The 13,810-nt window shown below is 24.1% G+C and overlaps 1 protein-coding gene across 1 annotated transcript in view; it reads right to left on the bottom strand.

Annotated features, from left to right (window-relative positions):
• Nucleotides 1–13,810, bottom strand: part of LOC129619000 (uncharacterized) — a 98,063-nt gene that overhangs the window by 10,399 nt on the left and 73,854 nt on the right. Inside the window, exon 3 of the mRNA XM_055534045.1 lies at nt 626–914. Coding sequence (XP_055390020.1) covers nt 626–914 — 289 coding nt within the window. The remainder of the gene's footprint in view (nt 1–625; nt 915–13,810) is intronic.

Raw genomic sequence — 13,810 nt, forward strand, 5'->3', positions numbered from 1 at the left:
CAAAAAAAATTTGTATGTGCTGTAAAAATTACTTGAATTTTAAAGTAATTATTAATTTTATTGTTAATATAACAAAAAAAAATATATTTCTTGAGATGATGAAATTGTAAAGAAGAGAATATTGGAAACGTTGTTAATTATATGGAGTATACGAATTGTATTAATAGTAGAGAATGGATGTGAAAGTATTCGGCTGTGGCAAAATATCAGTTGAATTAAAACGGATATTATTATAATTATGCTAAAATTGACAGACAAGCTCATAAAAACAATTTTATATTCTTAAAACTACTGTAATCTTTATTATTGCAAACGAAAATATCTTCTACACAATGTAAGCTGTTTTACATCATGCTAGAACTTTAAAATCGTAATATTTTCCTGCAAAATTTATCTAAGCGCCAAAATTTACAAAAATAAGAAGAATTTTTATCTAATATATTTGGATTGTAAGTTAATTGAGCGAAACCTTCATGTTCAATCTTAATAAATGTCAACGGAAATAATTATTCTAAAAGTATCAGTACGAAAAATTCTCACATAGTAAAATCACATACGCACATATATCATAATAATTTAAATAAAAATCTTAATTATTCATATAATACATAACGTATATACTTACAACCAAGATATACAAATATTGAAGCTAATAGTAATGCGACTAGGAAACCTGCTATCACAATACATCCAAATTTTTGGCTATCTTTTAATTTTCTTCTTGTAAATCTAATATGTGAATCTGTTGATAAAACTGATTCTGATTTTCTATGATGTGAAGGTCTTAAATTTGTTATTTTATTGATATCATTATGATTATTATTACTATTACTATTATTACTATTATTATTATTATTATTGTTATGATGTCTACATCTAGATATTTCCAAATTTCTATGATTATGTTTTGAGACCTGTAAGTAAATACAAAACAGAAAGAGATTATTTAAATCTTTAATTAGGTAGAAAGTCAAATTAAATATAAAATTTTAAATTAAATGTAATTTTCAATATGCGCCTAAATTTATGCAATATTTTTTTTTTATATATAAAATTTATAAAGCAATTGTTAATTGCCACAAATCTTTTTCCAATATTATAACATTAAGAATTATAATTTATATTAAAAACACAAATGTATAAAATTAGATTAAAAAGAATATAACAAGCGTTTTAGCAGTATATTAATATTAAATTAAAGTTTGAGTATTACAACTGATGTAGCCATGAATACTTGATACTTATATTGTAAATAGAATTAATTCATTTGGTTTTATTTGGAATATTTTGTAGTATAAATTTAATTTTAGCATAATAAATAATTGTTAATTGTAATCAATTCCTCGGTACAATCAAATTTCTTAGTTTACATTATGATTGTGCTGCAAAAAAGAAGCTAAAGTTTCTGTAATAAATAAATTTGATTCTATTTTGAATAAATTTTATTCTATTTTGTAGGAATCACAGTCGATTGGAAGGAAATTCGAGTCAATTTTAAAATGGTAAAATCAAGGAAAGTTACTGAAAACTGACATAAGTTTTGTCAATATAAACTATAGTGTTTCGCTACTACTAAAAAATAACCTAAATCATACCGAATATCATCTCATATCAATCGAAATCAATCTTATATGGGATTTACACTGTTATATTAACACTGCTAACGTAATTCTTAGCATAGAACGGCTAATCTAACGACTTGGGTATAAAATTACAAATATGTGATGTCATTTTTGTTGATAACTTTTCGTAACTTTTGCAATATCTTTCATAACTTATCGTAATATTTGCTCTAATTTATGATTATTTGGTTGAATACTATGTTGTCTTGTAAATTATCAACCCATATTTCCAAATAAATTGAATATAATAAAAATTTTCCGCTGACACGTCAATATGATATAAAATTCTTCTTATTCTTATTTATAATGTTCTACTATAAACAAGAAAATTATCATAAAACTGAGTATACAAAAATATAATTTTTTAATTGTTTAAGCATTGTATTTCGAAATCTTCATAATTTTAAGACGAAATAAAATCACATCTTTGAAAAGAATGACCTGATTTCAACACCGCATGGCATATAAATTGTATATTTTACTTTATTTAACCTTTTCCTTGTTCTTTAAACTTTTACTTTCTGGATTTTATGCATGAAATCTGATTATTAAACCACTTTGCTGCTGTGTTATTTATTTTTCCCGCAAAAACCATCTAGAAGAAAAGAATGAATGATTTTTGGAAAAGGGTCATATTTATAATTATTTTTGCAACATTTATGATTTTCATTTTTTTTTATTCTTTGTAAAATAATTACAAGTCATAATTTTTATTATCGTCATTGTTATATACTGAAATGATTTAGCAACATCTTCTTCGTTTAAGAATATTGAAGATCTTTTTTATTTAATACATGACGTTAAAATACAGCGTTTCTTAAACTTTTTATTCATAATTTTTATTAAGTTGACACAGAAGTAATTAATTAAGTAAGTTGACATAATATAGAGCATGCTGATAATAAACAAATTTTTTTATGGAAAACGCTCTAATTTCTACTAAGATTTTTTCGCTCTTTTAACCTATAATAATAAAATAAGATCGACACGTCCTATCGAATTAAATTTACAAATACCGATTTACATACTATATTTTATATTGATTAAATAATTAATTAAATATTAACATGTAAGCTATATATGTATTAAACTCCAACATTTACAGGTTTGTAAACAAGTTTGAGGTGTGAGTACTACATTGTACCTTAAATGGCATCCAGCTTCCATGTCACGAAAATTAAATACATAATATTAAAACCAAATACATTCTATTATACAATTAAGTAATATTTCTTTAGCCTAAATATATGCAATTTTTTACTATATGTAATCTATGTCAAGACAATTACTTAAAGGCAAAATAAACATAAGAGTAAACATTTATAAAATCGTAACGTATAAAGATAGTGTTGAGACTAGACCTAGAATTGAAAACATGAAACGATGCCATAAGAAATTCATTAATTTTTGCGAACAAAGTAACAGTGAGATTGTAATTACAAAAATTGTGGAATGAGTTTTGATATCTCACTGATCCATGATATTTTCTGATCGTATGAATACAACGTTTCAAATTTTCTCAAATTTACTCAAAAAGCACTGTTTTATTACTACATATGTGCAAGAATAATTACAAAACTTTAACATTTTCATCATAATATTTTGAAAAAATTTTTTTTTTTTGTTTTTTGGAAATAGGTAAGCATATTATTTAAAAATATCAGGTCATTTTTAAAATAATACGAGAGAACAAAAGAAAAAATGAATGTAGTACCTACCTATATACTTGTTTGTTACAAAATTAAACGAGGAAATGCTTAAACCATCAATTTAGATTAAAATTAATTAAAGATATCAATGTTTTGTTACTTTATATAGCATTAATACAGTTATAATTTATACAAAACTCATATTATATCAACTACATAATTTATAAACATACTTTTAAGCTCTATACTTACCCAATATTCTTATATACACATTCACACATACTTATATGCAAATATATGTATGAATGTAGAGCAAGTGACCTTGCATCTTTTGCTCCAACTGTCTTTTTAACATTATTATTGAATTAAAATACCTTGTATAGACAAAATAGCTTAAAGCACTTATTTTTTTACGTTTTTCATATAAGAGTTTAACAAAAAAAAAAATTCAATCAATTGATTTAAGTTGAACTGCATCATTAATTTCTTTAGTTACGCAGCACAAAATAAAAAAAATAGAAAAATTAAAATTTTAAAATAATTTTGCTACAATAAATTTTTTTTTTGTAACTTGGTAAGATGCGATAGTTGGCTGTGATTTTTTGATTTTTTTTATTACAGGTGGTAAATTTATAACAAAAAGGGTACTCTCGTATGTGTGATGAAGTTTATGAGTAATTCATTAGATTATAAAATTGATTTGATCGCGTGTAAACAAAATATTTTCAAAATAATATCAAAATTTTTATATATATGTATTTAAACCTGCATGACTTAACGAAATTAAGACTATATAGTAAGGAATATATTGAGAAATAAAATAATAAAAGCAAAATAAAATTCAAGCACCTTTTAACTATATTTTCAAATTCTGTAGTAACGCTTAGATTAAATGAAAATCATTGTTGTTGTTTGATTTTTCACTTTACCTTTTCCAATTTTCTTATTGTTCTCTTAAAATATAGGTACCAACTCATAGTTTAACTAATTATACTTGTATAAATATAAACAAGTTATTTTTTATAATAAAAAAATATAAAAAGTTGAAAACTTTGATCTAAAAATTAATTCTGTTAAATGATTTTGTTCATGATAAGTTAACAAGCTGAAATCAATCAATTGAATTAATAATGAACTTTATAAGTGCATATTACGAAAATTATGATTACTAAAAAAAATTAAATAATTTATTTAATTCACTTAAATGATTTGTAAAGAGCACTTTTTAATGTTCGATATTATTTAGTTTTTTCAACAAGATTGGTTGCATATTATTAAATTCAACATATCTGAGTTGAATTCGGCTGTGACACTAAATTTTGTTACCACTTCTTGTATTTAACAATTTATCAGTGGAAGGACATTACCCAACAATTCTCATTGACAAACAAACGTCACTATTTCTGGTACATACGTTAATTTATAATCCGAGAGTTTTTCAACAGCAAAATTCTACTTGGATAGATTTTCAGAAAGTAATAGCTTTTATAAAAAAAACAAAACTTCGAGAATTTTTAACAATCTTTTGGATTGCAACACCACTGGTACGTTTTACAATTTAATTGGAAATTCAATCAAAAACAGGTGATATCCAACGATTTAATCCACTAAGTAATGAACATTTTGCAAAATACTTAAGTCTTACAACGTCTTACTTGTACGGATTATATGTGATGGCATAGTTTTGGTAAGCTTTATTCTAGTCACACATTACAGATGTCGTGTAAAGTAAAATGAATTGGTTAATTTAAAAACATTATGAATGGTATATATTATATAGCTCATAAAATATTATATGTGTATGTTTTGTCATCCACGGATTATATGTAATAACTGCGAATCCCAATCTTTTGTATATTTGAAATATATTTTAAGTTTATTTTTAGTCAAAAATTGTAAAGTTTTATTCGATATATATTTTTATTAATTTTCAGCTTTTTTGTCAAATAATTTAAAATGTTACAGCACTTAATTATTTGATTCATAAACATACGTTCCCGTTACTCCAAGATTCTCGTTATAAAATTTTATAAAGAAACCTGAATTTGATAAATGAAAAATATGCGTTAACGTGAAAAATTAGTAGTAATGATTTAAGAAAAAATTAAACAAATTGTATCAATTGTGTGAATCACTTCTGCAGCATAATTCGAATGTTAACCAGAATTATGTTTGCTTTTCATCTTACTGCACATGATGAAACTCGTGAAATACATCAACACATGTGATACCACTGAAATTTTTAGCTCATAATCATGATTTTGGCTAAAATCTCTTTTTAAATTACATAAACATTATAATATACACCTTCTTTATCTGTCAAGTGAGTCAGTTCGTAAAAATTATATAAATAAATTTTTTATAAACAAATTTTGATCTAAAATAAAAATGTACTAAATTTGACGAATCGCAAAATTGGGAAAATTTACTTTAATTACAATAAAATTTATTTCGATTGCAGTTTAAGTTGAATTTAATGGTCAAAATATTTAATTTTATGCAGAAAAAAATATGGTTAACAAAGAAAGTAAAAAAAAACGTAAAATTAAATTAGTCTTACTTTTTATTTTTTTCAACCAAACTGGTTCAATAAATTAAACAAGGTTAAATTATAATATCGTAGTAAAATAGTGGCAAACGAATTACTCGATATAAATTAAAACTAGAAAGAAAGAATAAAAGCTGTTATTTTTCAGTTTCTTTCAAAAAAAAAAAAAAATGCCCAAATATTGATCTTTGCACTTCACATCAAATCAAAAATTTGAATGTCTTACTGTCAATGAATATAATTAGTTTTGTACTAGAAAATCAAAAGACTATAAATTCTAAAATGTTATGAAACAAGTTTTTTGTACCATAAAACACTTCAAATAGCGGTTGTTATAGTAAAGAACCGGTATGGATTTATATGGTACGGCGGTTTAATTTTAATTTACTACGCACGGTTACTAAATTAAAATTGCATATATTGCATAAAATGAAATTCTTCTTTGGGTAAATAAGTATCCATAAATTATGTATGTATGCTTACTGTTAAATGTGTGTGTGTAAACTTTTCGGAAACGTATGCATTTTGTATGTTATTAATTAATATTATGCAAATATTTATATGCTGTGCCATTCAAATTGCCGGTAAAATGCAAACCTTACAAAGTTAAATGATCCAAATTGTAAATTGAACCGCACATCCAAAAATTTTGGTATAATTTACTTAAACTCTCAAGAGGTTAGTATGCATGTATTGAGAATTTAAATTCAGAATGATGGAATAGTGATCTGAAACATAAAAATAAACTTTGCACTTTTTTTAAAATGTGTTTTTTAGCTTAGGTAACAATTTATATTAGTGCGGTATAGAAACTGTAATAAAACTTTGTTTTGAGACAATTTGGATGTTACAAATAGTAACAATTTGAAATTTGGGATTTAAGATTATTTATAGGATTCGGAGTAGGATGTGTTTGAACGTACGTCACTTGAAAGGATTAAATTCCTGATAACGGAAGCAAAAGGATGTAGCAAATTTAAAACTTATAATACTGGATTTAAAGTTTATAGAAAATAATTTAATTGAGAAAATAGTATAGAAATTTATTTAATTAAATATAGCGGTCACTACTGTAAAATTTTGGAAATAATTTTAGTTTTATAGTTTAGTTTTGGGGTTTTATGGGATATAGCTTTCCTTCGCATATAGGAATGTTTTGAGCCCCATAATCAAGCAATGTTCACATTTATTTCTTCTCTGTTAAAGTTGAAACTAATATTGCTTTAATATTGAAAAAAAATAGAGGTATATGTACATACTTTCATTTCAACATGAAATTTGCAATAAAAAATTGTAAGTTAAATGCAAAAATTTATGTAATTGCCATATATTTTGTATATGTATACTTACACTACGTCCACTGTAATTACAAGGATCAGAAAAAAAGAAAATAAAATAACTGACCTAAACCTCAATATAAATAAAAACTTTTATTTTCGAATTATTAATTTTCAAAATTCGAATTTGCTTTGAAAATTTTTTTAACCCTTTTTCTCTGGGTATTATTAATTACAATCTATTGCATGTCTGTCTTAAATAATTTCATTAAAAAACTTTCAATTTTCATTATTAATATCTTAATAATATTTACCAAAAAGAAAATTAATGGAACCAAGTCACTTGTACAAATTATTATATAACAGTATAAACACAAATTTATTTTAAAATTAAACAGAGATATAAAAACCCAATCAAATAAAAACGAAAAAAATCAAAAATCAAAAGACCGCCAAACATCAAAATATTAAATTTCATTTTAAATTCATTACCACATAAAATAATTATTTAATAAAAATAATTACAAAAGCACAATTATACAAAAAGAATAATTGCAATCATCATTGTATCTAGCAATTAACCATTTATAACTATTAAAAAGCACATATGTAACAGATTTAACAGCAAAAACCATACATTATGTATTTATTAAATTACATTTCTCATAAAAAGATCAAATAAATAGAAATGAATTATGTAATAATAGGAAAAAATAAGGCACCAAAATCATAAATTGTTACAAAAAATCGTCTTAAAACATTTCTATTTTTTTTTCTTCTTTATTACGTTTAACTTGCGTGATTAAATAAACACACTTCTCGTAACCATGCACATTTTTGATACTAGCGTATATAATTTATAATAGGGTTACCAAATCTCTATTACTCATTCAGATATAAATGCTATTAATAAATTCAACTTGATATATTTAGAATTAATATAACGACTTAGTACTTTTTTCTTTGGTGTATCAAAAAAAAACTTCCCTTCTATTCGGAATAAAATACTTTATTTTTGCTAATATATTTCGTGCGCTATATACGCACTTTATTAAAGCTGATTTTCTTCTTAATTTAGAGAGCAATTTAGAGTTTACCGCCTTAGTAGTTATTGGAAAGTTCCTTAATTATATGTTAGTTAATTGAATTATAAAATGAAGATACTTTATATTTATGGAAATGATATTTAAAGGGGTAAAGCAGTATAATATGCTAATATTTTTTGAAATATAGTCAGTAACAAGTTTGTTAGAATATAACCATAATGGAAAAATACTTTGAGAAAATAATTTTTGTTTTGAAATCGTCAATTTTTTTTTCAATTTATTCGCTGTTATAACTGGCAGGTTTAAGTTATGGTGTTGCCGTAAAATAAAAATAATAAATAGATAATGCTACTGAAAGTTTTTGATACTGGGACAGTTTCCTTTTTTTGAATTATTCTTTTTGAACTTTTGATTACACATTTTTGAATTTACTCAATATTTTTCTAAGTGAACATTTAAAAGAGTTTCTCAAAATATACAATTTCGAATGCATGCATCTTAAATTTTAATAATAAAATTGTGTAATAGGCTCGAATTTTAATGTAAGAGTATTCCTAAATTTTGGCATTGGATATAATAAATTAGTGCCATAATAATATATTAAAGGTATTAATTAGGAAAAGAACCAATTCTTAAATGCAAATCTGACTTAAATCTTCCAAGCTCAAAATGATATTAGATAAGTATTTTGTTACACAAATAAAGATTGAACTTTTCAAGCACATCAAATTTATTTACAAATTCCAATAGAAAAATGACAAATACTCTTATTTTACAATAGATTAAACGTTGTGCAATTAGCGACACCAATAATTTTCCTCTAAATGGCAACCCCAATTGCAAATGTTATATAGTATTGAATATGTTATAATTATATCACTCTTATAAATTCAACTCCAAATATTAGAAAAAAAATATTCATTTAAATAAAATACTGCATTTATTTCATAAAATATTTTTACAGTATTTAAAAAAAACACTTCATATTCAATGTCCAACAATGATGGAACTATAGACAAAAAAAAAATACCACATTATTAATTTTTTTACCAAAACAATTTTTTTTCTACACCTTTCGAGCGTATTCATTGATTAAATTATTTCAACTCAAATGATCACCACCTATATATTTGTGTATAGGTATGAATATTGGTATGTAATAACACTACTTTTTTTGCTGTTGTGGTCAAACGCCTATTAATGCTTTTTATATATTTCATTTTACTCTTAATTTTCATTTTGAATTGCTTTTGAATCCCTTCAAGTAATAAAAATATAATCGACACAACAATGCTCTTCAATCTCTTTTTGATCAATTATCATTACATGGAACATGGAAGTATTAATATGAAAAAGCTTCAAGAGATTTGAATAGTATATGAACTAAATAAATTGAATTAAAAAAAAAGTCATAAGAAGCTTAAAAATACAATCAACCGCTTAAATGTTTTATACTTTTTGATATAATCATAATGATGAATTTACGTGAAACTATGATTTTACACGCAATTTAAAAGAAGTAAAAAAGTTTTAAGAGTTTTTAAATTTTTTCTCAATATTGACAAAAGATAATGCATTAAATTGTGTTTCTTAAAATAATGGTGCGCGCAAGGCAATAAAATTAAACCTGGTATAACAGAAATACCTTTCATTTTAAATTGTAAATAAATCTAATTCATATACATAGCCAGATACATAAATAAATATACCTATATGGGGCATATGCACAATCATAATATTTAAAAAAAAAATGGTAATGTTCATTCCAAAATTATAACAAAACAGCACTTAACTTCTTCACCTTAGAAATAAACGGTAGAGAATAACGCCTCTTATAGTGTACAGTTAAATACATAGCACTTGAAATATTTAAAGTAAATGTATACAAAAAAGAAATGAGTTATACATAAATTGAATGTGTTTTTAAAAAAAATATTGTATAAGGTAACATTAACAATACTTTGGCATATAACTATTGGCAAATTCAAATTTTATTGTATCGCAGTTTTCATTCGATAGTTAACTCATATAACAATACATTATAAATGATAATTTTTCTAAAATCTTGTGCTTGCTTTGCTTCTCGAACTCGTAGATACTAATTAGTTTTCCATCGGCTTTTAAATTTCCTAAAAATTTACATGTAAACCTCTTTGTACGAGTATAATGAAAGGAGTTCTATATCGTGCCTAGAGTTATATCAGGACTAATTTTTTGGCTTCTAGAGCTCCCATCAATTGATCCTATAACAATTATTCTTAAATTGTGATACAATTTCATATTTGTTAATTTACTATATTAGAGGCCGCATAGCTTCTTCTACTCGAAATGGATACATATTGTGTGGAATAAAAAAACATAAATTGATAAATTGGTAACAAAACAATGACTTCTTCTACTTTATGCCACTGCAAACTGAGTTTAAATTCTGTTTCAATTATTATTTCAACAATTTCTAGCATAATTCTGTAGAGTATGCTAAATCAGTGCATCTTGTTTTAATAGTGAATAATTTAGTTTACACACTCTTGGCTTTCTTTAAAACAGAGAAGCAAATAATTTTTATACTACCTTACTATGAGCCAACGCTCACAAATTAATATTTAAATTACCATTTTAAAGTAAAGTATTAAAAAAAAATTGTACATACATTTTAAGTGGAATAAGAAAATTCATATAGTTTATATAATGACTTTGAGAGACACATTAATGGATTTTTTTTCAATATTTAAAAGCATTTCTGAGCTCATGCTAAACTTTCTTTTAAATTCTTTTTTTAACTGATGTCAAATATAAGAATGTAAACATTTTACAAAACTATGTTAGTAAATTATACATAAAATATATGAATAACGAAGTGTTATTAAAAAATACTGATGAAAACAAACATTTTGATCATCATCTTACAAAAACACAAAAAAAGAACGAAAATTAATTAGAAATTTCGCCGCTAATGGCACCTTTTTTTCTTTTCCTGCACTTTTTCTTTACACCTGGTATTATTGTTTTTTGTTTTTTGTATTTCTTGTTTGTTACGATCGACATTTTTTGTTTATTTAATTTTGTAAATATAAAAACAAAATCAATTAAAAATTTGAAGTTATTCCGGAAAAGCAATTAAAATTGAAAAGAAAAAAGTATTGTTGGCATTACAACGTTAAATTATAATTTTGGTTCAAGAATTTTTAAATAACATTAATAGCTTTTATTTTAAACAAAATTAAAAAGTTGCACAACAATAAACAAGAATTAAAAATGCTTTGCAAAAACAATTTGTAGGAGCTTAAGATAAAGATATAAACCAACATAGCTAAGATGTAATCGCAAAATGTACTAAATCTGTTGACATTGAAATAAAGGTATTGGCCAAATAATAACATCGTTGGCTTTACTTTAACAGCTTTTTCAGGCAAACTGAATAAAGCGAAGAAAGCAAAGTAATTATATTTAGTTGTCAATTAAATTTAAAGTAAAATTAAATTTTTCTATGTTTGTAAATATTTAACTTTGCGCTTATACAGAATTCCAAAAAAAAATCTGTAATTTGTGCTGTCAAAGCTTACAAAACTGAGCATATTACGGCTTTGCTTGCTTTGAAAGCTTTGTCTACTTTATGCCGTTGGCTTACATTCACAAAAAATAGTGAAATTTATTTCAACTGAAACGAAATATAAGTGAGGAAATAATTACCAATTTTTTTAAGAAGTTTCGAAAACGTGTTAACGTCATATGCGGAATACCAGGCCCTACGTTATTGTCCTTCTAATTCTTTTGTCAATTAAATAAGTGAAATAATATACAATGACTATAAAATTAATAAATAAGATTAAAAATAATCAGATTTCTGGAGATCGCACGTTTAGCTTTTTTATTTATTCAAATTTTTTAGGCATTAACAGAAAAAAATTATACTTGGGGCTTTACTACGTAATTCAATTTTCATAAAACGATTTTCGTATTTGCAGATATGGAAAGGTAGTACTATAGGTACAAATTAATTGGTGTTACCTATCTTACCATTTTTCCGAATACGAAAATTGTTTCACGAAATATCAATGAAAAATTTCCGAAAAACTTTATAACTTTTGCTTGTGAATTTAAGAACTGAATTTTCAATATCTCTTTTTTTTATCTTTGGTATAATAGTGTCCAAATATAAAATTAAGTGAACAAAAATTATTTCATTCATCACAAAAAAAAATCTTTCGTCGTCATAAAGCTCATTCATCTTACAAAAATAGCCACAAACAATTATATATGTATGTATGTACATATAATATATGTACTGATATATAAAAAGTAAATAAATACACCTCATGACTAAATAAACAAAATATTGTGAAACTAACGAAAAGTTTTCTTATCAAAAAAGTTCAAGTTTACAAAAATAACATAACGCCCAGTGTAATTTAAATAGAATATTATTACACATTTGTACATATATACATATATATACATATATTCATATATTATATTCATACCTAGGTATATTTAATATACAAATATGTAGTCATCCAGTCACAATATTTCCCCTAGATTCTATATAGAACATTAACCCTGAAATGAATAACGAAAAATAAAAGCAAGAAATAAAAAAAACTTTTTAAATGACGTAAACAAACAAAACTTTTACCTTTTTAAATTTTTTTACTTTATTGTCTAGTCCGTCAGGTATTCTTTAATTTAATAAATAAAACTTATATGTATGACATGAACATAATGACCAGCACAACTGAATATGCCTAAAAGAAATAAGTTAACCAAAACGAAGTCATATTTTATTAACTTTTTGTATAGAAATGCTTAGAAAGTGGACTAGTTAAATGCATACTTAACTATAATTTAATACTTATAAGAAATTTCCCGAACCCATAACCAAGTTACGATGTATAAGCTATAATTTGCATATTTTGTTTAGAATAAATACAATGTTCCTCTCGGACTTCTAATTTAGAATGATTTGAGTAGTTAAAGAATATTGTCGCCAAGTTATTTCAATAGATAGCTTTAATAGATTAATAAAAGCTATCTAATTTTTTTCACCGGGTCTAGCATTCTAATTTTTTTTTACAACGGTGAATATATAACTGCTAGCCGTATTACGAAAAAACCTAAAATACTTATATTATATAATATATAATATGTATTCAAAATTACTTTCTCAGTTCCTTGAATTGGAAAGTAACTTAAGTAAATTGAGAAAGAGCACCATTTTTAATATCAATTCTTTAATACATAAATACGTCTAAAATTTCAGAAATGTGCACAAAAAATTCTAAAATATCACTAAATTTTTTTCATTGCTGAGATTTTTTTGCTGTCCTAATGTGCTTCCACCATAATAAATTATTTTCTACCCTTTTACGCTCTCTCTTTTTTTTTATTCTCTTATTTTTCTTCTCCCTCTCGTTCTTTACTATATAATATTATGTATACAGAAATATAACTATGTATGCACATGTTACGTACTTTTGTACTATCTATTCAACAAATTGATGTACATATGTATAATAATTACTCATATAACATACATTTAAACAAACATAATATTAAAAATTTTATTTGAAAAAAAAATAAAAAAAAAAAACAAAATAAAAAATAGTTGTTATTGCTAAACTGATTAAAAACGTTTCATATGAAAATAGTAGTATGAAAAAGTTTTCTATAG

The sequence above is a fragment of the Condylostylus longicornis genome, unplaced genomic scaffold (genome assembly GCF_029603195.1).
Source record: "Condylostylus longicornis isolate FDR11 unplaced genomic scaffold, ASM2960319v2 ptg000010l, whole genome shotgun sequence".
In the NCBI taxonomy this organism is placed as follows: domain Eukaryota; kingdom Metazoa; phylum Arthropoda; class Insecta; order Diptera; family Dolichopodidae; genus Condylostylus; species Condylostylus longicornis.